This window comes from Cucurbita maxima, unplaced genomic scaffold (assembly GCF_002738345.1).
Source record: "Cucurbita maxima cultivar Rimu unplaced genomic scaffold, Cmax_1.0 Cma_Scf00094, whole genome shotgun sequence".
Lineage (NCBI taxonomy): Eukaryota > Viridiplantae > Streptophyta > Magnoliopsida > Cucurbitales > Cucurbitaceae > Cucurbita > Cucurbita maxima.
In genome coordinates, this window is record NW_019272110.1 from 30,605 (window position 1) to 56,689 (window position 26,085).

At 37.7% G+C, this 26,085-nt stretch overlaps 1 protein-coding gene across 1 annotated transcript; it reads left to right on the forward strand.

Moving 5' to 3' along the window:
• The first annotated feature begins 335 nt into the window (after positions 1–335).
• Positions 336–24,266, forward strand: LOC111472961 (endoribonuclease Dicer homolog 1). The gene is given in 22 exon segments (XM_023118556.1): positions 336–1,166; positions 1,169–2,079; positions 2,178–2,291; positions 11,803–12,013; positions 12,148–12,542; positions 12,620–12,743; positions 12,811–12,918; positions 18,356–18,528; positions 18,615–18,737; positions 18,825–18,985; positions 19,273–19,506; positions 19,600–19,750; positions 19,825–19,969; positions 20,157–20,359; positions 20,450–20,545; positions 20,641–21,272; positions 21,515–21,615; positions 21,705–21,907; positions 22,056–22,973; positions 23,319–23,483; positions 23,584–23,960; positions 24,052–24,266. Coding segments are annotated over 22 exon segments (5,913 nt in total). The 5' UTR covers positions 336–976; the 3' UTR covers positions 24,230–24,266.
• The last annotated feature ends 1,819 nt before the right edge of the window (positions 24,267–26,085 follow it).

Here is a 26,085-nt window from a genome sequence, read left to right on the forward strand (position 1 = left end):
AACCCTACATTGTGTCAAAGTTTACCGCATAAGGAAATTACATTAAATACACTCGAGATTAGTTTATGGTAAACTTTAGTTTAAGTCGTATTAGGTGAAACGATATAAAATTTGATTAAAGTTTTACTCAAGTCAACTATGTTTCATATCCTTTTTAATTTAAAATATTTAAAAATGAAAAGAAAGATTCAAAAAAAAAAGGAAAATATCCACGTAGATTAAATATAAATGGGATATTATAAATATAAATGGGCGTTAAAGAGAGAGAGAAAAAGGAGGATGAGGAAAAATTAATGAATAATTGTGTTTGAATTGTTTAAGTAAGAAAAAGAAGAGCGGGAGGGAAGAGGGTGTCTGCGTGTGTGTGTGTGTGTGTGAGTGTGTGTGCGTGTGCGTGCGTGCGTGGTTGGGAGCTTATTTTGGGGTATCGCAGCAGCAGGAGCTTGGGAGAAAGTAAGGAAGCAGGGGAAGTTGCAGAGCCAAAACCTGAGGGACAGAGACATGAGAGAGAGAGGGGAAGACGAAAGTGCGTGGGGTCAAATTCAAACAACTATTTAACACACGCAGAATAAGGCGTTTGATAGCCCCCTCCAATCTCGTAGAATCACGCTCTCGAACTTCCATGGCTTTTTAGGGTTTCTCTCTACCCTTACTTTTTTGCGTGCTTCATACGGTCTATCACTCTCCTACCTTTCTGCAATTTATTCTCTTTCTCTCTCTCTCTCTCTCTCGCTCTCTCTGCGTCTCTCTCTCTCTCTCACCATCTCTCCGCTCCCCAGCTTCCGCTCTCTCTCTCTCTGCCTCAAACCATTCACTGCCCACCGCTTTTCTATCTTTTTGTTCACATTTTATCTTCAATTCCCTTTTCTTTTATGCCCTTTACTTTAATTTATTCAAGTTCCAGAAATTTGCAATTTTCTTTGTTTTTTTGAAGTTCTTGTTCGGTTTTATAATCTCTCTGTTATACTAGTCTGCTATGGAGGATGATACTAGGACTCCAGGAAGTTTTGCCGCCGACCCAACTTGTTCATCTGGGGTTTCTTCTTTCTGGCTTGATGCCTGTGAGGACATTTCCTGCGAACTCATCAATGATTTTGTGGATTTCCACGCGTCTATTGCTCCCGAATCCTCAGTTGAAAACACTTCCGTTCAACACAACCTCGCCAACGATGCAATGGCGATCGTGATGGCACTGTTGGGGAAGACTTTTATATTGAGAACCAGGCATCTGGGGCTCGTGATATGCTGGTTGATACCTCAACTATGCAGGCGAATGGCGTACAGATTGAAATTCTTCAATGTAATGAGCTGAGCAAGGATAGTTTTGGTGATGGTAGTCGTATCTGCAAGGGCGATGAATCTGAGAGTGGGTTCAAGCAACCAAATGGATGCGAAGGGCTTAGCGTTGTTGAAACCCCTAACAGAAATGGAGTTCAAAAACATGAGGAGAGTAATAATGTGCCGTTGAGAGATTGGGGTTGTGATAATGAAGAAAGAAGCAATAAGAGGCCTCGTTTCAGCAATGGCAACAATGAAAGGCATTACTCAAACAGGGGGCAGTGTCCATCTAGGGATAGAGAAAAGTTTGTCTCTAGAAAGAGGTTGCGTGAGCGAGATGAGAGTGATAGAAGGGATAGAGGTTATTATAGGAGGAGAGAGCATTATGGAACAAGTGGGAGGGACGCAAGAGATAGGGACTCGAGGGAGCGGGAACAAAAGGGTTATTGGGAGAGGGACAAATCAGGATCAAATGAGATGATTTTTCACTCAGGTATGTGGGAAGCTGATCGTAACAGAGAAGCAATGACTGATAATGAAAAGAATCAGGAATTCCAGGGAACTACAGATAGAAGTTCCGAGGAAACTAAGGAAAAAATCCCCGAGGAACAAGCTCGTCAATATCAGTTGGATGTTCTTGAACAAGCGAAGAAGAAAAATACTATAGCTTTTCTTGAAACTGGTGCTGGGAAAACACTTATTGCTGTTCTTCTGATTAAAAGTATTTCCAATGACTTACAAATACAAAATAAGAAGATGCTTGCTGTATTTTTAGTTCCCAAAGTTCCACTTGTCTATCAGGTAAAATAAGTAAATAATATTCAATTATAGCAATATTGGCTCTAGTAGCCTTTCGTTGTGTAAGGAGTTGATTGTATCATCATTCTTTGTAATTTCAGCAAGCTGAGGTTATTCGCGAGAGAACTGGCTATCAAGTAGGTCATTACTGTGGTGAAATGGGTCAAGATTTTTGGGATGCTAGAAGGTGGCAGCGTGAATTTGAAACTAAACAGGTAAGAGCTCTTATTTGGAAGCTTATTATTCGCGATGTATATTTTTATTGTAAGTACAAGGGAAAAAAAAATCAAAATTTATCTCTGTACCTGGCAGGTATATCAAATTGAGTCCTAAACTAAAATGTCTGTTGCAATTTTAAAATTGCCCCACACATTAAAATTGAAGGTCCAATTTGATGAAATTGAAAATTTAGGGTAAAAATTGATATTCCCCTTTTGTTTATCAGGTATTAACTTTTGAACATACCCTTCATATAAAAGTCGGTCTTATATTTTTCTGATTTGTTACTCTGTTTGGTCATATTCAATTAATAGTAGGTATTGTTAATCCTTTTGATCTAATTGAAGTCATCCATATCAGAATGAAGCGGAAGTTCTGTTTTCCCCTTCTTATTAGTCTTATGCTTGTTAATCTTAGGTAATTTTACCGTTAAACTTTTATTTATTTTATAATAAACAAGGAGGAGCCAAAAGCGCACCAAAACAAGTTAAGGGATGAAGGGACGAGAGTCCCTTCTCCAAAATAGGAGGACAAACAATTTCCCTTCCATATACATTGATCATGTTAGTAGAGTACTTACAAGAAGCAAAACAAAAAAAAAAAAAAGAAAAAAAAGAAAAAAAAGAAAACATGTTGAGCACTCTATTTAAAGCCATCAACTAAACAAGGTGAGAAGAATTGTACTTATTTGAAAAGATATCGTGTTGAGCACTCTATTTAGAGGCATCAACTAAACAAGGTCACTAGTATAGTTGGAAGAATTGTACTTATTTGAAAAGTTGAGTTTATTTCCATCCAAACGTACCACTAAAGAGCTCTAAGGCATTTGACTAAAACATTCTAGTTTTGTCTTTGAACCACCAACCAGCTTGCCTTGCCTTCCAACATCATTCTTTCTAACCCAAACCTTTTATGAGCGGAAGTCCAGACCTTCAAAGTGAAATTTGATGGTTCGAAATACACCAAAACAAATAACTGAAGTAGAAAGAGCAACTTGAGGGGATAGTTTCTTTGAATGGAAGAAACTTAAGCACTATGCTTTTCATTTCTTTTTGTTGTTGTGAATAAAGCGTACATCTTTATTGGGGAGAGCACCAACAATTTTCCTGAACTTTCTCCACAAGTTAATAACTACCAATTCTCCTATGCAAATCACTAACCATTTTCCTAAACTTGGTCTACAAGTTGCTAATGACTAACAATTCTCCTAAAGTTGTTCCACAAATACCTTCTTTTATTAAGTCAAGTTTATTGACTCAGAATCTCCCACTTTGGCTTGACTTTGCTCGTGATTTTTCTCTTCGAGCAACTCCCATATCTGTAAATTTAATTCTTGCTAGGTTCTTGGTGAGAATATCGGCACGTTGCTCTCTAGTTTCACGGTTGCTTGGTCCTTGATCAACTCCGTCTTCTTTAGAAGAAATTTCAATTCCGTAACATGCAATTTCTTCCACTCCTCTTTTATGTGCAAGAATTTCCATCATTAGAATTGCATATAGAAACTTCTTGTGAGGTGCTCCTCTGTCTTTTAACCGTGCTTTCCAGTAATACAAGTTCTTCAGAATTTTGGGAACAACATTAGTCTGAAGCAAGTTGGGCGAATGCTTTCCAGTAATACAAGTTCTTCAGAATTTTGGGAACAACATTAGTCTGAAGCAAGTTGGGCGAACCAATTGGTAATTGTCACCTTGTCATCATTGGGTTATTGTTTCTTTTTAGGTCTTCCTCTAGGTCTCTTTGGCTGAGATGACAAGTTTGTCATCATTGGGTTATTGTTTCTTTTTAGGTCTTCCTCTAGGTCTCTTTGGCTGAGATGACAAGTTCGATGTCCCATTTTTCTTATGCCTGGGTGGCCTTCCTCTAGGTTTCCTTAGTTGAGATGGTAGGTTTGATGAAGCACACCGACTTGTAGGTTGCTCTTTGCTGACTAAAGTAGCCTTTGGTTTTTTCTTAGCTCTGTTTTTTGGTTCCTTCTTCTCTCGTCCCATTGATTTCTTCTTCCCTTTCTTGCCGCCAATACCAATGGAGGCTTCTAGAAGATGTTGATGGTTTTTCATTAGTATCTTATGCTAATGATTTTGTGACTATTTTACCTTCATCAACACGTTCCTGTCGAACATATTGAAGAACGACCCAACTAACTCAACTCTGCTGCCTTCTTTTGTTATTTGACCAAGGCTAATAATTTGCTCTTCAAACCTCGGGGTCTAATATAGCTTGGTAAATAGACGTTGATCATCGTTCTTGCACTAGAACAAGATGGATCCTTTGTCTTGGATCGGTAAAATTGATCCGTCGCCAAGCTTCATATTTCCAATGAGCTTCTCATCAAGCTCCTTGAATTTTGCTCTATCTCCAGTAATGTGGTTGCCTACTCTGTTGTCTAGATACCACATGCTGGTCTCCTTTCGGTTTTCTCCATCTGTGAGGAGGTTCACCATAGCCTTCTCTTAGATACCACATGCTGGTCTCCTTTCGGTTTTCTCCATCTGTGAGGAGGTTCACCATAGCCTTCTCTTCATTCAACATCAAGAGGTTAAACATCTTCTCAGCTTCGTGCGTGAATGTGAGGTTTGCCTCCTTGTTGCGTTTCTTGTTGAGACATTTCGTCGCATAATGCCCGCATCTTTCATAATAGTAACATTGATCATATTTTTGTCCTTCCAAGGGTTGGGATCGTCATGGATTTGTGAGGCATTGTCATGACCTCCTCTTCTGCCACGCCCACGACCTTTGTTTTCTTTGTTGTGACCGCCACGTTCTTTCATACTTGAAAAGGAAGAATCAACCATATCTTTCTTTTTTGTCTGTGTGAGCCACTCTTCGTGTGTTAGTAAGAGGTGCTTCTCCTCCTCTTTGCTGTCGTAACCACGAATTCTCTCCTTGTGGGCTTTAAGATGACTAATGACCTCCTACAACCAACATGTTCTTGGATCTTGCCATTGGTGTAATGCTTCCAAGGAAAAACAACGTAGAAACATTTTTACCTTCTTAGATTATTTAAACCTCCTCGTGCCTTTCACCATCTCTAAGGATAAAAGATTCAACAGTTATGGAATTAGAAAAATAAAAAATATATTTGTAAGAGTAACCAGAGTAATCTTCATTTGAATTGGTTGGAGAAAAGAGAGACCTTAGCTTTGGCATTAATAGAAGTGTTTTTCCATCTCCAAATCCTTCATATTTCTACCGAAGTCAAGCACCTACAAGCTTAGAAGAAATACCCTAGTCGTACTTGGATGAAAACTTAAATCTGGCTATTATAAATAAATCATACTAGTTTGTGCAGAAGAAGAATTATCCAAAAACCAATCAGACTATTTTGGGCCGTAATTTGTTCTTTTGGATATGAAACAGTGTATTAATCACAAAAAATGAGGAACAACTTAGGGCCAGGGTTAAAGAAATCCTCCTCTCAGAAACTACAAAAGATTAAAATAGAAGTCTTTGAGTTGTTTAATGGTCACAAGAAAGCTATAATCACAAATTTTTTTCTTATAGTTAGAACACCACTAAGAAGTTGTGTACATTTCACTACTACAAAAAAAATCCTGAAAATTCGGCTTATCTAAGAAAATCTTATGGTTTCTTTGCTCCAAATATGCCAAAGGGGACTGTGCAATTCTAAAGAACTTTTGCTTTGCCTTTGAAAAATGTACTCCCGAGAGCCTTTTAAAGGCAAGGGTCAACTTTTAAAGGGAGGCAAACATCTCGACTCTTTTGGTCTATACTTCCTACTATCTTGTGCCAAAGAGCTTTTTTTATTTTTTATTTTTTATTTTTTAATATTTCCTCCAAAGAGAACCTCTAAAGTCAGGTAGAGATGAGGTTAGCATTTGTTATAGAAATACCATTAAGAGGCCTCGATTGCCCATATTAGCAAACCAACTGAACATTTCTAGTTGTACTTGCTTGCAGTGTGCCAAGCGTGCTTCTCCTGGAAGGAGCATCTAGCAGCCCTAGTAAGTGCTGTTGGGTATGCTTCATGCATTGTCTTTGAGCAACCCTCTCAGCAACTAAGAAATTCATTTGAGAAACATGGGGACTAGTTGAAGCAATGGTGTGAGGCATATTACTCTAATTGGGTCAATGAGAAATCATTTCCTCCTTTTAGTTGGAATTTTATGTGGTTCACTCACAAAGATACCCAAAGAATTTATTCCTAGATTTGAGATTAAGAGGAATGTATAACCAAGCCTGCCATAGGTTCAGTTTCAATTTACATTTGTAATTTTCTTAGATTTTCCATTGATATCGTTTTTCTGAATAAAAATGGAACTAGACAAGAGTTAAAGAAATGAAAAAAAAAGTTAGGGTGCGTTTGGTTAGTGTTCTGAGTGCATAAATTTGAAAACAAAGTTGTATTTCTTGTTTTCAGTTTTTCTTTTGGATTTATGTGTGATAGCAAATTTCAAAGGTTAGTGTTCAGGAAACATAAATTTGAAAACGAAGTTGTATTTCATGTTTTTAGTTTTTTTTGGATTTGTGTATGATAGCAACTTATTTATCCCAATTTAAACAATTGTTTGCAATTTATTTGATAGTATACTCGATCCCATCTTGTCAATGTATTCTCCCAAATAATTTGGACTCATTAGTTCCTTCGAGCGTTAAGGAGGTAAGAGATCGATTTTGTGATATTTATTCGAAATTTTACCCAAGGAAAAAAGATTGTGACCTTGTGTTTCTAAGTGCCTTACTTATCTTCTCAATGCTGATAATTGTTTACTACTCTTGAGGGTATTCCAAAGGTCACTTCTTATATTTCGATTGTTGATCAATGCAACATTGGATCAGATAGAACTAATTTTGCAGAATTCTTACATCCTTCTACTGTCAGTCCAACAAATGACACTTCCTCTCCCAGTGATGAAAACTCGGACAATGAATCTAAGTTGAGTTAAATCGCCTGAAACTTGATAGTTTCTTTATTTTAGTCATGCGCCAAGGTGATCTTTTCTAAAACTAATGAGAAAGCAAGACTGCTAATTTCAGACAGTGTGAAGCAGCCAAATTATTCTTCAGGCTTGGATACGTGAGAAAGCAAGACTGCTAATTTCAGACAGTGTGAAGCAGCCAAATTATTCTTCAGGCTTGGATACGTTTTCTATGGTGCATCAACTGTCCTGGATATCCATCACAATTTTGCATTGTCACCAATGTAACCTTTCCTTCTTTTGTCACTGTATTCATGGCTTAGAATTACTCTTCGAGATTGAAGATAAAGTTCTTTAGAGCCTTGGTATCTGAACCTCACCAAAGGGCGTAGGCTCTTTTAACTGTTACCTTGTTGAATCGAATCGTACGTCTTGTTGGGATTTGGTTTTCTACGGCTCTCATGGTGAGGCTAAGTCTGACGCTCAGATTTGCCATTAGAGAGAATGACCTAAAAACTAGTGCAAATGGCCTTTCACATATGCACTAATAGAAAAAGAAGAAGGAGACCTTCTTTCCTCACTGTAATTAAAAGATGCTCCATCCAATTCATATTATCTAGAAAACTAGCATTCTATAAGGATAGTCGGGAGAGGTCTTAAATAAGACTTTATAGATAGAATAAATGCCTTATTATTCTTTATTCAATTCTTGGCCTTGACAACATTAAGGGAAACATTCACTTCTCCAAAAAGTTTTGGAATCATCTGAACTAGTGCTTTCTAGGAGCTGTCTATATCTATGAAATGCTCCTATCCTACGCTCGAAGCCACCAGGTCATGTGATTTTTTTTAGGATCACCATGAACATCAACTCTTAGGCTGACATCCCATCTAGGTGGAAAGCTTCCGCGCTAATCTTTTTAGTTTTGGTGGCAATCTCATTTAGGCGATCTTCCAAGTATCAAACACTGTTGAAGGAATGACCTTGATTTAAGGAATATTTGTGTAATCTTATTAAATAAGGGAAGTCATTGTTTACAGACTAGCAATATTTTTAGCAATGTACAATTTAACGCTTCTTGGTGGTGTATAACAATACAAAATTCTTTTGTAATTACCCTATATCAGGTTGAGATGGCTTTTTGCAAGTAGATCTTACGGAGGGTCTTATCTCTTCTTCCCCTGTCCTTAGGTTGTCTCCCTTCTTTTTTTTTTTTTTTTGGATTTTATGCACCTCAAAGTTTCTTATAATAAAATAAAATAAAATAAATACCTTTCCTAGAGGAAAAGTATTTGCTTCAAGATTGCTCTAGACAAGCTACCTTTTCATTTGTTATTATTTTTGAACAATTCACTGAAAAAATGAAAAATAGATTAATGCTTGAAGAATACAATCTTCACAAGGGAGGGAAGATGAAGTCAACAACAAAACAAGACCAAGCTGAGAAAACAAATACAAAAGAAATACAATAAACCTTGAACTTTGGAACTGACAAAAGGGCATAACCCAACAACGAAAAGAAACAATAAAGAAGGAAATAAAGACAATCCAATTGATTAAATTCAGGTAAGTCTTTGATAGAAAGATCCAAGAATAGGCCATGAGACAGACAACTTCAAAACTTTGGAACTGACAAATTTAACAGCAAAGGAAACAAAATCAGATATGAGATTGATTCTTCTTATTTCTCCCTTCTTCAAAAGCAGAAAACCAAACCTTGAAGACGTCCCTCAGATTACTGGGATGAGAACTAAAAACAAAACCTGCCCAACGAAGAGAATGAATTTGAAGAAGAGGTTGAACAAAAACTGCTCCACACACCGGTTGACAAAACCAACTAAAGAGGAAATGAGAAGAAGGGCCACGAAACAAGCTTGAGAGTCTGCACCATGGAGATTTTTCAAGCATCCTACTTTTGGTGACTAGATGATAATTGTCTGCATTTTCAATCCACAAACTTCAACGAGAGAAGAAAATTTGGCTGGAATTTTGTAAGAAATCTAAGGTGAAACTACTCTGCTGGACACACTCCTTTCTCATTAACTTCATTTGATAAATATATTTTCAAAAGCTTCTGCAAATGAAACCTTCACAAACTAATCAATTATGTGCGATGGCCTTCTCTTAGGATAATTGGTAAAGTCTCGAAGATGGTTAGGGAAAAATGTTTGGGGAGTTATTATTATTATTTTTTTTTGAGAGAGATATTGACTCTTCCTTGAATGGAATGTATATTTGTTCGATTCCTAAGAAGCAGAGAGCTAGAAAGGTCAAAGATTTTTGTTCAATTTGCCTTTTCACAAGTATTTATAAGATAATTGCCAAACACTTCATATGATTTCTAGTTCTCAAGGGGCTTTTGTCATAACCATATAGATTTTGAATCGAGATCTTATTACCAATGACACTGTTGAGGATTATGTAAACTGTAAGTAGGAATAAGTTATTTCTAGATTGATTTTGAGTAATCCTATTATGATCACATGGATTGTAACTTTCTTGAAAAGATGCTGGGGACGACAGGCTTTAGTTACAAATGGAGATCTCAGATGTGGTCTTGCATAAGCATTGTCAATTATTCCATCCTTGTGAATGGAAAGCCAAGGGGTAAGATTTTTGTGTTTAGTGGTCTTAGATAGGTTGATCCTCTTTCACCCTTTCTCTTCTTACTTGTAGTGGATGTGCTTAGTAAGATGATCTCGAGTGGAGTGGGGAGAGGTGTAATAGAGCGGGGTCAGATAGGAAGCGGTAGGTTGCTCCTTTGGAAAACGTCATTGTTAATCTTAATAGCTTCTTGTTCTTCTTTGAGGCTGTGGTAGGTTTTAGGATTAATTGGGGGAAATATTTGGTTATTGGTCTAAATTGTAATTCCTCTACGCTGGCTTGTTGGGCTTTGGTAGTCGGGTTTGAGGTGAGTAGTTTTTTCTCCTATCTTGGCCCCCCTATAGGGCATAATCCTAGAAGCTTTGATGATTTAGAATCTCGTTGTGAAAAAGATCCAACAATGCCTCTCCTCTATGAAGGAATCTTTCTTCTCTAAAGGAGGTAGGCTAAGTCTCATCCAATTTGTTTTGGATTGAAACTCGATCCACAACCTTTAGTCCCTATTTTGGTGATCTTGAAGTTGGAAAAATTTGGAGGGATTTTCTATTGGATGGTGTTGAGGAGGGTGGGGCTTACATTTAGTGAATTGGGAGATTGTGTCTACGTCAATGGAACAGGGAGGTTTGGTAATCCTAGACTTCGTAAGGATGCCCAATTGTCTAAGTGATTACGATGCTTCCCCTTTGAGCTTGATGCTTTGTGGCATGAGGTTATTGTGAACAAGTTTGACATCCATCCTTTCGATCAAAACTCTAGTAGTAGACTTTGTAATGAGATCCTATTGGGTAAGTGATTATGGCACTTCCTCTTGGAGCCGGATGCTTTATGGCATTGGGTTATTGTAAGTATGTTCATCCCTTTGCTCACACTCTAGTGGTAGGCTTATGTGGAACTTCTAGGAATCCCTAGAAAGCGATTGAAATCAGTTTTAGTTTCTTTTCCCAGTGGTAGGCTTATGTGGAACTTCTAGGAATACCTAGAAAGCGATTGAACTCAGTTTTACTTTCTTTTCCCAGTTTATGAAACATTCTGACTGGGTCTGGAAAAATATTTTGTTTTGGGAGGATCATTGGTTAGGTAATGGCCCCTTCTGTTCTGTTTTCCCTCATTTGTATTGTCCGTTTGACTTTACATATGGTGGCCTCTATCTTGGTGGGCTTTTTTTGCCTTCTTTGAGTTTTATTCGGCCTGTCAACAGGGAAATTTTTGACATTGTGTTTCGTTGGGGGATTTCTCAATTATTTTGGGGAGGAGGGATTTTCATTTTTGGGCCCCTGGTGTGTCAGCGAGGGTTCCTTGTAATCCCATTTTCCTTCGTTTGAGAGAACCCTCTTTTCCTAGGCTCCATCTTTATTCTTCGCTTTTGGAAGGTGAAATTTTTTTGTGATTGCTTCTACTTGGAAAGATTAATATGATGGATGTATTCAGAAACATTAGTCTTTTTTGGTGGGACCAGATTGTTGCATCCTCTATAGGTGAATGAACAAGGATTTTAATCATATCCGTAGGAGATGCCTCTATGCTCCTTTGTTGTGGGATCACACTTTGAAGCTTTTATGGCTCTCTTTCTCAGGCATTTTTTTTGGTATGCCGTTTTTGTTCTTTTGTTTTCTTTGATGTTTCTCAGTGAAAGCGGTGTTTTTTTTTTTTATTTTTATTTTTATTTTTTATTGTCTTCTTTGATCTTTCGCAGTGAAGGCAGTGTTTTTCATTAAAAAAAATATCATGTGTTATGGTGCCTTATATTTCGTGGAAGTGAGAGTTTATCTGAGTTGCTTTGATCATCCATCAATCCTTGCATAAACCTGCTCTGTTTCTTGTTTGTTTTGTAGCTTTAAGAGTTTTGCTAAAACATATATATAAATACTATTTTTTTATTATCTAAACGTTTCAATGCTAAGAATGAAAATTTTGGCGTTTGTTGATTTAAAATGCCTGTCGTACATGAAGTTCTATTTGATTTTTCATGTTGTGGTCCCCTGATCAACCGGGTGCTCATGCAATGCAACTTTACTTCAAATGCAGGTTCTGGTTATGACGGCACAAATACTGTTGAACATTTTGAGGCATAGCATAATAAAAATGGAAGCAATCAATCTACTGATCTTGGATGAGTGCCATCATGCTGTTAAGAAGCATCCCTATTCTTTAGTTATGTCTGAATTTTATCATACCACACCAAAGGAGAAGAGACCATCTGTATTTGGAATGACTGCTTCGCCTGTTAATTTAAAGGGTGGGAGACTGTGGATTCTTATTCCTACTTTAGTTTCCATGTTGAAGTATTATATATATATTAATATATATATATGTATGTATATACTTCGTTAAAATTATTATTGTAATTATTGCGTTGAATATTCCCTACAGGTGTTTCAAACCAAATAGATTGTGCAATTAAGATCCGTAACCTTGAAAGTAAATTAGACTCCACAGTCTGCACTATAACAGACCGCAAGGAGTTGGAAAAACATGTTCCAATGCCATCAGAAGTTGTGGTGGAGTATGACAAAGCTGCCACTTTGTGGTCCCTTCATGAACAGATAAAGCAAATGGAGGTGGAAGTTGAGGAAGCTGCAAAATTGAGTTCTAGGAGAAGTAAATGGCAACTTATGGGAGCTAGGGATGCTGGTTCTAGGGAATTTCTGCGCCATGTTTATGGTGTTTCTGAGAGAACTGAAAGTGATGGTGCTGCTAACCTAATACAGAAGTTGAGAGCGATCAATTATGCACTTGGGGAGCTGGGTCAGTGGTGTGCTTTTAAGGTTTGGATTTATACGCTTGTCTAATAAGACAGACTTTTAACTTGTTCAAAGAATAATATCATCTATCATTTTGGCAGGTTGCGCAGTCTTTTTTGACAGCTTTACAGAATGATGAGAGGGCTAACTATCAACTTGACGTCAAGTTTCAGGAGTCCTATTTGAACAAAGTTGTTGCTCTTTTACAATGCCAGCTATCAGAAGGAGCTCAAGTTTCAGGAGTCCTATTTGAACAAAGTTGTTGCTCTTTTACAATGCCAGCTATCAGAAGGAGCTGTTTCTGACAAAGATTGCAAAGCTTCAAATTCAGACGAAGATGTTGCAAATAATATATCAGATCATGACGAAATTGAGGAAGGAGAGCTTCTTGACAGCCACGGTGTGTATGATATACTTTTTGCTGGATCATGACGAAATTGAGGAAGGAGAGCTTCTTGACAGCCACGGTGTGTATGATATACTTTTTGCTGATTTTGATGGACTCCGCATATTAACCAAGTCACGTGCGATTAGCAGGCAACTTTGGAAGTTGTTGGCATGATAACTGACTCCGCATATTAACCAAGTCACGTGCGATTAGCAGGCAACTTTGGAAGTTGTTGGCATGATAACTGAAAAACGAATGAAAAATTGGTTCCCTTTATGGACTCCCAAGTCTCCATAAAACATGAAAGAAGATAAAAAGGGAGGAAAGAGAAGGAAAAAGATATAGTAATGACCTCTCTCCAAGAACAGATCTTAGCAGAGTACTTCGTGGATTTTGTAGTAAATAATGTTATCCCAATTGTCTTTCATGGGATTGCTAATTAAGTGCCATTAATTTGACAAAACTGATTTGGATGTTATCCCAATTGTCTTTCATGGGATTGCTAATTAAGTGCCATTAATTTGACAAAACTGATTTGGAATGGGTAAGGGGTTGCAACAATCACTTAGCGAACATGACCTCATATTGATTGGACTTTCATTTTTTAATATGATTTTTATGAAAAATCAAGTTTTCATTGGGGAAAATGAAAAAATACAAAAGAGAAAACTGAGAGGCATACAACAAGCCATCCTAGAAAAAAGCCAAACAAGTGACCAGATAAAAAAGGACTTCCATGCAAAATGATATGACCTAAAAAATAGTTACAAAAGTCCTTACTACTCTCAAGCCAAAGTCCGGAGGCAACTGGGAGGAGTTGCACTCTATGTTTCTAACCAAACAAACACCAAACTACTAGAAATAGAAACTCCCGTATAGACCATTTAAATTGATACTCCAAAGACATGATCTTGGTCCGTAGACACACTCTTACAGAGAGGGCACAACTATGGCCCTAGTGAGAAAAAACTTTCAAACGAAAGAACTTGATCTTCTTTGGAATTTTAGATGTCCAAAATAAGGAAGAAGAGGCAGTAGGGTGAGGGATCACACTAAGTTAAGAGTTCTCATTGGTAGGTAGGTGTATGTTATGGGCTCAAACTGTCATTGAAAATCAACTTTTCGGTTTATGTCAGTTGAAGATCACCATTTTTTAAAGTCTGTAACACTAATCAAGATTATGGTGGTACTTGGTAAGTTTTGAATTTAATTGATGCACGATTCAGTGAGGTGAGAACTTCAAGCTAATTACTGAGAGGAAATTTTTTGTTGTGTGTGAAGGAGGTCTATTGTAAATGACAACAGAGATGGGAGAAGAGAGAAAGGGTTTCTGCAATTTCTCAAATTAAAAAAACAAATGCATTTGCAATCAGCTGTATTTATTTGTTTATTTAGTTTTCAAATTTTGGTCTATCGAATGATAGATAACTTATTTTCAGGCTAGATCAATCGATGGACTGACAGTTTTTGTGTGTAAAAACTGATGCCAATCAAACCATTGATTAGATTAGTCGGTTGTTGTGGGTTTGGTTGATTTTGGTTGGTCGATGATGCCAATCAAACCATTGATTAGATTAGTCGGTTGTTGTGGGTTTGGTTGATTTTGGTTGGTCGAGTTTGTCTTTTGGTATTTCATGATCTTCCCTACACAGTCTCGGAAGAAGGTGCTACAATAAAACCCCTGAATGATTAGAAGCCCAAAAGATCTTCCCTACACAGTCTCGGAAGAAGGTGCTACAATAAAACCCCTGAATGATTAGAAGCCCAAAACCAAATGCTCCTACTTCTAGGATCAATAGAGCAATCCCCTATAGGATAAAAGAGCCATGTACTTGTTTCTCTACATGACTGAGCAATAGAAGCCATAACAATGCGAGGAAGAGGTATTGGGAGAGGGATGATTGGAAGCCACATAGCATGATGAGAAAACCTAAAACAAAGAAGGCTACTGGCCCAACCAAGGATCTTCCTAAAAATAAGTACTGGAATCATCCACCAAGTATTATCCAAATTGAGAGAAAAGAGGGACATGAAACGATGTAGCTCATCTAGGGTTTTTTAGTGTCTTTTGACCCCACTCAGACTTTCACCTTCTTAGGATTTTGGCCTTCTCATCTAGGGTTTTTTAGTGTCTTTTGACCCCACTCAGACTTTCACCTTCTTAGGATTTTGGCCTTCAAAAACAATCTGATAAGCACGGTTGGAAACAGAAATTTGACCTTCAAATATTTGGGTCTAGTGAAAGTAGACGAAACTTCCTGCCAATGTCTTGCTAATATTGGATTTAGACGTACGATTTGAACTCCATCCAAAATCTGGTTGCCTTTATACTCCTCCACCCACTTATAGCAAGCTAGCACCATCCTAGTTATGCGCCCTATGAATGCTTCCACATGCTTCTTCAAACACCCCATTGAAGTGTTCATCTTCAATTAATGCTCAGCTTGGAACAATCGTTATGGTTCTGTTTTGGTTTATATCATATTTGTATATCTCCTACTATTACCCCATTGTGCTCATACATACTCCATTTTAACTACCCATTCTTTTTTCCATTTGGCGTGCACAAAATGGTCTGATATAAGTTCGATGGAACTCTGTAATGCTGATATTCTTTTTGTAGTATCAACTTATATGTCAAATCTATGGATGAAATATAAATAAAATAGAGATTATCTTTTGGAGGAATTGTTGAGAGGTTGATAGCTTTAGAGTCTTGAAACCGGTATAGTTTGAAACAAAAGAACTACTGTAGAATCAAATCCCTTTTGGTCCTCTTACTTGACTGATAGATATGAGATAATTCTCAAAGAATGAAGAAACACGTGATGAAATCCTATCATTCAAATTGCTATAAGATAACCCTTATGGATGTTTCAAAGAATTATTCAAGAATTTGATGAAGTCCAACGTAATTGCTATAAGATAACCCTTATGGATGTTTCAAAGAATTATTCAAGAATTTGATGAAGTCCAACGTATGAATAATTGGTTCCCATGGGGGAAGAAACACATGAAGATAGAATGTTAGATATTAACTAGTTATATAGGAACAAAATATTGGAAGTTCAACATATGAATAATTGGTTCCCATCGGGGAAGAAACACATGAAGATAGAATGTTAGATATTAACTAGTTATTTAGGAAAAAACTTGGCAACAGAAAGAGGTGCATGTTACAAGTCTAAATTAGCTTGCTGTTTTTCTTATTAATTTTTAGAAAGTTGAATTCCCTTTTACAAGTGAGAAAAACTAACTAAATCCCTAAATACTAGATAACAATAAATCTGAATAAATTTCTAGATAATAGGTAACAGTAAATCTGAATAAATTTCTAGATAATAGGTAACAATAGATAAATTAGGGAACTTCACTTATTCTCAGCCATTCCTTCAACACTCTCCCTTAAGATTAAGATGAGTATTAGATCTTATTCATTCTCAACTTGGATACTAATTCATGAAGCAATAAGCTATGAAGTATTTTTGTTAGCACTTCTGTCTGTTGAAGCCATGAGAGTACATAACTTATGCATACTATATCCTTGAAGCACTTTCATACGAGTTGCTTGCCTCCCGCATGCTCACTTCTTTTGGAGCACTTCCACAGGTATTGCTCGCCTCTCTCGTGCTCATTCTTCTTGGAGCACATCCACGTGCGCTACTCACCTCTCTCATTCCCTGTTGGAGCACTTTCATGGTGTTGCTCACCTCTCTCGTGCTCACTCCTCTCGTTGCTTGCTCTCTCTAGTGCTCACTTTTCAAAGAGAACCAATTGATTATTTAGAAGAACTCCCTCGCTTGCCATAGTGGCTTCTTAACATGTCTAGGGTTTATCTTATTTTTCTTATTGTCCTGCACTACACTCCTGGTCAATTCCAAAACCTCAGTGGCGAGGTATTTGAGGACATAAGCTTGGTAGATCAGGACATCTATGACAATGTGCTTTTCGTTGGGGCCTTTCTTAAAGTACCGTTCAATTCTTCCATTCAGGAATTGGTGTCTAGCCTTGATGAATTTGAAGATCTTAGTTTTGTCGCCTTTTCTTCCTCTGATGCCCTTGGTTCCCCCAATTATTGAATATTTCAAATCTAAATTTCGAAATTTGATACTTTGTGATGACAATTGGAAGAATGATTTGAGATTTTTCTGACATGATAGTGGAATAAGATCTTGGTCACAATATATGATCTGTAGCTATGAAGGCTCTGCATAAATTTGGTCAAGGTGGAAGATCGATAGTTATGAAAAGCTACACTGATTAATCACACCCCAGAGTTAAAGGAAATAATCCTATTTTCTACTCGAGGTATGGTATATTATATTTTCGGCTTTCTGCTTGTTTGGTCTTCCTTGATAGATTCTCAAAAATTGATGAAACAAGTGGGACTATTGTAAGATCCTTAAAGAGGAGAAAACATTATGGTTTCAAACCCACTGGGCTCTTGCATATGAGGTCGCCAAATTATTGCTGCTGTTGAATGAGCTTTGTTCAAATGGGCTATGTTTGATAATGCAATAGAAATCACAAGTGGGCTTGACGCAAGAGTTTAAGGCATCAAGTGGGAACGCAAATGGAAATTCAAAGTGAGCCTAACGCAAGAGTCCACTTCAATGTGATTTGATGTTGCAAAGGGACGTGTACTCCGACGCAAATGGAAGTTCAAGGCTTCAAGAGTTCAAAGGGAAATCCAAGTGTGAAAGCAAAGCCACAGTTTGATTTGAAGGCTATCTCTTTTTATTTATTTGTAAAAGTTTGATGTGAGCCAATGGAGTGGATTTAGGAATGTGAGCTTTTTGGGATCTAAGAATGTGGGATTGATGTGAAGATTTTGTTTTAGATAAAGGCTTGATGTGAGCTTTAGGAATTGGACATGCTTTGACTTGAGAAAACACTTGTAGAAGAATGTGGACTTGCTTGACTTGCAGAAGAAATAATGGACCCATGGAAAATACTTTCAACTCTTCGAAGATTCTTTTATTTAGTGGCAATAGCAGAGGCATCTTTTTTGAATCCCTAGATGCTAGATTAACAGTAAATCTTAATAAATCACTGGATACTAGGTAACAGTAAATTTGAATAAAGTAGGAGATACTAGGTAACAGTAATAAATTAGGGAACTTCCCGTATTTGATGGGATTTCACAAACTTAAGCTTAATCCTTCGCAATACAAGATCATAAGATTTTAGAGAAATTTGACTCTCTTCTAAACTACTGAGCTATTTCCTGCTTAACTCCTGGCTTTTCAGTTCCCTTTTATCCACATCCTAACTGAATTACAAAACAATGGGCTTGCGTTTAACTCGAATCAACACTTACATACCCCCTGTGTACATAAGTTTGGCACTTATTTACATAGATGCATCACTACCTTATTCTCTCGTATCAGAACTTGATGGTACTTGTTTGATGTTCCCAATTTTTTCATTTTCTGTTTGTACCAAACAGTTGACTCTGGTGGGGAGCATGTAGATGAGATAATAGGAGCTGCTGTAGCTGATGGAAAATTGACCCCAAAGGTGCAATCACTCGTTAAAATTCTGCTGAAGTATCAACATACTGAAGATTTCCGTGCCATAATCTTTGTTGAAAGGGTTGTGTCTGCCTTGGTTCTTCCAAAGGTGGATTATTTCAACGAGTACTTATTTTATTGATTTAGTACCTTCTGATCTTCTTATCTCAATGTGGTATCATGGCCATCCTGCAGGTCTTTGCTGAACTTCCTTCTCTAAGTTTTGTAAAAAGTGCAAGCTTGATTGGTCACAACAATAGTCAAGATATGCGGACATGTCAAATGCAGGACACTATATCCAGATTCCGCGATGGTCGTGTATGTAAAATAATGAATCAATCTTCATAGGAAAATGTGGATTTTGTGATTGAATTTCTTGTAATTGTTGACCTTTACTCTTTTCAGGTGACACTATTAGTTGCTACTAGTGTTGCTGAAGAAGGACTTGATATCCGACAATGCAATGTTGTGATCCGCTTTGACCTTGCAAAAACAGTTTTGGCATATATTCAGTCTAGAGGACGTGCTAGAAAGCCTGGTTCAGATTACATTTTAATGGTTGAGAGGTACTTCCTTTGACTGTGTATGTCCGACTCACTGGCTTTTAGGATTGCAAATATCACGTAAATCATGCATCTAATTCTCTTGTAACCATAAGTTCTTGAATTATTGATAAAGATTCTAGGATTTCTAGTTTTATATTATTCTATATTAATGACTAGAAAAAGCTTCCCATGTTCGATATCTTCTTTAGGAAGATTATCTGGCTAACATTATTGGCTTTCTATTTAGTTTATGGTGTTTCGAATATCTGTAGATGTCAATGGACTGAGATTTTCTGTAATCTCCACAGGGGAAATTTGTCACATGCAGCTTTTTTAAGGAATGCCAGAAATAGTGAGGAGACCCTGCGTAAAGAAGCAGTGGAGAGAACTGACCTTAGTCATCTTGAGAATACTTCAAGGTTGATTTCCATGGACACAACACGAGGTACCGTGTATCAAGTTGAGTCAACAGGTGCCGTCGTTAGCTTAAATTCTTCTGTTGGTCTTGTTCATTTCTACTGCTCACAGCTTCCTAGTGACAGGTCTGTTGTTATATTATATGGCATTGTTTTCCCCATTTTTGTAATTTTAGATGATAGTTGAATATGTATTTTCATCTGCTCCCTTTCTACTAGGTATTCCATTCTTCGACCTGAGTTTGTGATGGTGAGGCATGAGAAACCAGGTGGTCCAACTGAGTACTCTTGCAAGCTTCAACTTCCTTGTAATGCACCATTTGAGGAACTTGAGGGTCCAATTTGCAGCTCAATGCGCCTTGCACAACAGGCATGCTATCATGTTATTCAAAAAAAATTATTCCAGGTTTACGTTGTAGCATGACTTCAACTCTCTATTTACAGGCTGTTTGTTTGGCTGCTTGCAAAAAGCTCCATGAAATGGGAGCATTTACTGACATGCTCTTGCCAGACAAGGGAAGCGGAGAGGAGAGGGAAAAGGTTGAACAGAAAGATGATGGAGATCCACTTCCTGGGACTGCTAGGCACAGTTTCATGTTCTGTTGATATACAGGTGACCGAAAGAACAACTCTTTTGGTGATAATTAATTTCTGAGATAAGAACTTTTTAAGGAATTGTTCATGTGCAGGATAGCCATGAGAAGTTTTCTTTGTTGGATTTACTTTTTGACAGTCAATTTGTATTAACTATTTTAATTTGAAGGGTTTTCCCCTAGTCTTTTATCATTTAATGGAGGGTGCATGGTTCTATTTATAGGGAGATTGGATATTAACTGGGCGCGATACTTTCAATGGTTCCAAATTGCTCCATCTTTATATGTACACTGTTCGGTGTGTCAACATTGGCTCTTCTAAAGATCCATTCTTGACTCAAGTTTCCAATTTTGCAGTACTTTTTGGCAATGAGCTGGATGCAGAGGTTTCTATTTTTCAATTTAGTCTATAAGCATGTCTCACTCTCACACACAGAATCATGTGTGCACTTAATGACATCATTTACTTTTAACAGGTGTTATCGATGTCGATGGATCTTTTTATTGCTCGAACTATCACTACCAAGGCGTCTCTTATCTTCAGGGGTATGTGTGATATTACTGAGAGCCAGGTAAGTAATCAATTTACCTATTGCATTGAACAGTATGTTTTTTGTTGGCTTTACTGTTGATCCTTGGAACAAAATTGAAATGTGGCGTTGTACAGTTGGTATCCCTCAAGAGCTTTCATGTAAGATTAATGAGCATTGTGCTGGATGTGGATGTTGAGCCTACTACCACTCCTTGGGATCCTGCCAAGGCTTATTTATTTGTCCCTGTTGTTGGTGATAAGTCTGAAGATCCAGTGAAAGAAATTGATTGGGATATGGTTCAAAGAATAATTCAGACAGATGTCTGGAGCAATCCCCTTCAGCGTGCTCGGCCAGATGTCTATCTGGGCACAAATGAGCGAGCATTAGGTGGCGACAGAAGGGAATATGGATTTGGAAAACTCCGTCATGGTATGGCATTTGGACAGAAATATCATCCCACCTATGGTATTAGAGGAGCAGTGGCTCAGTTTGATGTTGTGAAGGCTTCTGGTTTGGTACCTGACCGAGGAGGGGTTGTTGAACTGCAAAGGCACACAGATCTACCTAAAGGCAAACTTTTGATGGCTGATTCTTCTATGGCTGCAGAAGATTTGGTAGGGAGGATTGTAACAGCTGCGCACTCGGGGAAAAGGTTTTATGTGGACTCCATTTGCTATGATATGACTGCAGAGAATTCCTTTCCTAGGAAGGAAGGGTATCTCGGTCCCCTGGAATACAGCTCATATGCCGATTATTACAAGCAAAAGTATAACAGAATTTCAGTTTTAAACTGCCTTGTGTTAACCTAGCTTTCTTGTTTCTTAAGTAGTTTTTTTTGCGTGGACTTGATAGCCATAATGCAATGCCAATGTTGTGCTGGAGAGAAAGGTTAATTCTAATCTGTATTGGAAGACTATAATGTAGTGGAAGTGCTTTACAGACTGGAAGAACTTTCCTTTCTTGCACAACAAAAGGGTTGCATTTGGCTATTTTGTCTTCTTTATTCAGGTATGGAGTTGAACTGGTATATAAGCATCAGCCTTTAATAAGGGGACGCGGTGTCTCATATTGCAAGAATTTCCTGTCCCCTCGGTTCGAACATGCAGAAAGTGTGCTGTCTTTTTTTTACTATACTTACTCATTCTGTGCTTTTTATTTGCCTGTAGTTTTGGGCTAATGGAGCACCTCGTTTGATTAGGTCATGAAGATGAATCTGAAGAAACTCTTGACAAAACATACTACGTTTACCTCCCCCTGGAGCTCTGTCTGGCACATCCACTGCCTGGGTCACTTGTTCGTGGTGCACAGAGATTACCGTCTATCATGAGGAGAGTTGAAAGCATGCTGCTTGCTATTCAGTTAAAACATATGATAAACTACCCTGTTCCTTCCTCTAAGGTAGTATTAAAGGAAGAAGAAAGGATTTTGGTCCTTTTTTTTTTTCCCCCAACGTTTTGACGTGTGCTCTATTACCTACAGATATTGGAAGCTTTGACTGCTGCCTCATGCCAGGAGACGTTCTGCTATGAAAGAGCAGAACTGCTTGGAGATGCTTATCTAGACTGCTGCCTCATGCCAGGAGACGTTCTGCTATGAAAGAGCAGAACTGCTTGGAGATGCTTATCTAAAATGGGTGGTTAGTCGGTTCCTTTTTCTAAAATTCCCCAGAAAACACGAGGGCCAGCTTACTAGAATGAGGCAACAAATGGTCAGTAACATGGTCTTGTATCAATACGCATTGAGCAAAGGACTCCAGTCTTATATACAAGCAGATCGTTTTGCTCCATCTCGATGGGCTGCTCCTGGTGTGCTTCCTGTCTTTGATGAAGATACGAAGGATGGAGAATCATCCTTCTTTGATCAGGATAAATCAAATTCTGATGGTGTTATTGAGATGGACCACCATCTTGATGCTTTTGAAGACGGTGAGGTGGAGGATAGAGAGGTAGAAAGTGACTCTAGTTCTTATAGAGTCCTTTCTAGTAAAACTCTTGCTGATGTCGTCGAAGCACTCATTGGAGTTTATTATGTTGAAGGGGGAAAAATTGCTGCTAACCACCTTATGAGATGGATAGGGATTAAGGTCGAATTTGATGCAGATGAGGTCGAATGTGCAACAAGACCATCTAATCTTCCAGAGAGCATACTTCGAAGTGTTGATTTTGATGCTTTAGAGGGTGCCTTGAACATCAAGTTTCAAGACCGTGGTTTGCTGGTAGAGGCTATCACTCATGCTTCCCGACCATCTTGTGGAGTTTCATGTTATCAGCGGTTGGAATTTGTTGGTGACGCAGTATTAGATCATCTGATCACTAGGCACTTGTTCTTTACATACACAGATCTACCCCCAGGTCGTTTAACTGACTTGCGCGCTGCTGCTGTAAACAATGAAAATTTTGCACGAGTTGCTGTTAAACATAGTCTCCATATTCATCTTAGGCACGGGTCAAGTGCTCTTGAAAAGCAGGTATCATATGTAATCCTTTTTTACTACTGTTATATATGCAAGGCAGCATGTGCCTCCTTTATCTTAAGAACTACAAATTTTACAAGTTCAATCTATTTTAAATTATAAGCTTTCTTCTATCTAATATAAAAATCAACAGTGATTTTATATCATATCATAAAACCGAAATGTTATCTTAATTTTTAGAACTATGAAGTATTTGTCGGCCTGACTGAATGATATTGAACTCGTTAAATAAATTATTAGAAATGCTTAAATGGAAATGAAAAGACTTTCCTTTCCATAAACGATGATTCTTATTGGTTGAGTTGATAAACGATGAACTATGAGCAACCATGTATGCAGATTAGGGACTTCGTGAAGGAAGTTCAAGATGAATTATCAAAACCTGGTTTTAACTCCTTTGGCTTGGGAGACTGTAAAGCTCCGAAAGTTCTTGGTGATATTGTTGAATCCATTGCTGGTGCTATTTTTCTCGATAGTGGACGTGACACTGCCGCTGTCTGGAGGGTCAGTTTCTCTTTCTCTCTCAATTCAAACATTCTCATCGAGGTTAAAAAATTATGAATACTTCGTCTTTTCTTTTACACTAAATATTTTTATGTTGTAGGTATTTCAACCACTGTTGCATCCATTGGTTACACCCGAGACACTTCCGATGCATCCTGTCCGTGAGCTGCAAGAACGATGCCAACAACAGGCAGAAGGTCTGGAGTACAAAGCAACTCGCAGTGGCAATTTGGCCACTGTCGAAGTTTTCATTGATGGGGTCCAGATTGGAGTTGCTCAGAATCCACAGAAGAAGATGGCACAGAAACTAGCTGCGAGGAATGCGCTTGCTGTTTTGAAGGATAAGGAAATGGATGAAGCCAAGGAAAAGATGGAAGACAACAACGGGAAGAAGAAGAAGAATGGCAATCAAACGTTTACCAGACAAACCTTAAATGATATTTGTCTGCGTAGAAATTGGCCGATGCCATTTTACAGGTGAGGAAACTTAACTTTTATCTCTGTAATTTGCTCCTGCCAATATTTACAACAATATTGGTAACAAGGAGTAGTTGTTTTGGATGTCTAGGTGTGTGAATGAGGGTGGCCCTGCACATGCAAAGAGGTTTACCTTTGCGGTTCGGGTAAATACTACAGACAGGGGATGGACAGATGAATGCGTGGGAGAGCCTATGCCTAGTGTCAAAAAGGCCAAGGACTCTGCTGCTGTTCTGTTGCTGGAGCTATTGAATAAATTATACTCGTGATAGCATTATCACACTGCCAACTTGGACCTGAATTTTGTATTAGCTATTGAATAAATTATACTCGTGATAGCATTATCACACTGCCAACTTGGACCTGAATTTTGTATTTAAAATGAACATATAATAATATTTTATGATGAAAGTTTTTTACTAGCAACACTGAAAAGCTTGGATAAACTCAGCTACTGAACTTGTTTGAATGTGAATGTCAATTGCTGCCAGGTACGAACACTAGGAGACTCAAAGAGAAGAGTAAGTCAAAGGAGAACATCTTTACTTTCAAATCAAAACTCATTTCTTTTTAGTTGTTTTGGTGGAGGTGATGAATTGAAGTGAGTGGTCACAGTTTTTAAGCTATTCATTAATTGTTGCATGCAGGCCTAGACATGGAGGGGAGGAGAGGGGAAAAGAACTTGGAAAGTAGAGATTTCATCAAAAGAAGCTTGCAGGCTCTCTCTATTGGTCAACCACAGGTGGGGCTAATTGACCCCTCCTATTTCTTTTGCTCATTGAATTTCTCAAAACTAGCTCTCCAATGCCTAAATACAATTATGGTAAGGTCATTTCTTTTGCTCATTGAATTTCTCAAAACTAGCTCTCCAATGCCTAAATACAATTATGGTAAGGTCCCCTCTTTGTGTTGTCTTATACTCCATTCTTCTCTAAAACAAGCTCTCAAGTTCTATGAGATCACCCATGTATTTTTATTTCCTCCTCCTACACTGTCACTCCCAACAATAAAGTTTAAGTGCGTTCAAACAATTTAGTCATCCGAAACTACTTATTTGGGTTGGATTAGGTTCAAATAAATGATATGAATTTTTATAAGACTAAATTAAGTTGAACACAAAGGATTTATGAATAAACACACATATATACAATTTCATTATTGTATTTTTATTAAAAACAAAATTTTGAATAGATAACTAAATAGCCTCAAATAATTCAATCCAAAAAATCTATAATTCAACTAATTAAATTAGGTCGAAAAGATGTTTTAATCATGGGTTGGGGCCAGAAAAAGTGAATTTGCAACGAGACCTAAAGAGGCAAACATTTTGAAGAACGAGAAAGTATGAATGCCCCACTTCTTAACACCATAGACTCCAAACAGTGCTGGGATTTCTGGGTAGGGACTACAAAGATATGAATTGTGAAGTAAGGTAAGCTTGGAAGTTATTAATAATCCATAGAGAGGAGATTGAAAGTGTACTGAATTTAAAGTTGAGGTTTTGGTTATGTTTCACAACAAAATAAAAAGAAAATAACAATAAATGTTGCAGTGCAGCAGACAGTGTCCCGCTCACCCCCAACGAGGTACGTGGTCAAATAGACAAGTCAGCGGCCTAAACAAATGCACAATTTTTCTAGTGACAGGCTTCGAAAACAGAGTAGAGTAGCTACCATCTTTCTATTCTTACTTCACTTTTCAACGTTCCCATTACCTTTGCTTTCTCTCTCTCTCTCTCATAGCTTTTGTTGGGGTATTTTATGTCTATAAGAATAAATGTGATTTTATCAAATGATCCTAGACAGAAAATATAATAAGCTAACCGAACCTGAGTTAGACCTCAGAATTAAGAACTTGGCATGATACATGTGTGTGGCCACACCGCGACACTATGCCTATTTCACCCTATTCCTTTTCTGTATTATTACAAACCAAGATTCCAATCTGTTGCTCGAGTTATACATTAAAAACAAATCATTATGGATGTGAGGTTACTTTTGGATGTAATAATACATCAAACCATTCTATTTACTACTACTACTAAAGTTAGGGTCGTTTCCTTGTACAATTTGATAAGAACAATAAATCTACCCAATGGTATGATATAAGGTTACATTATTCGAAT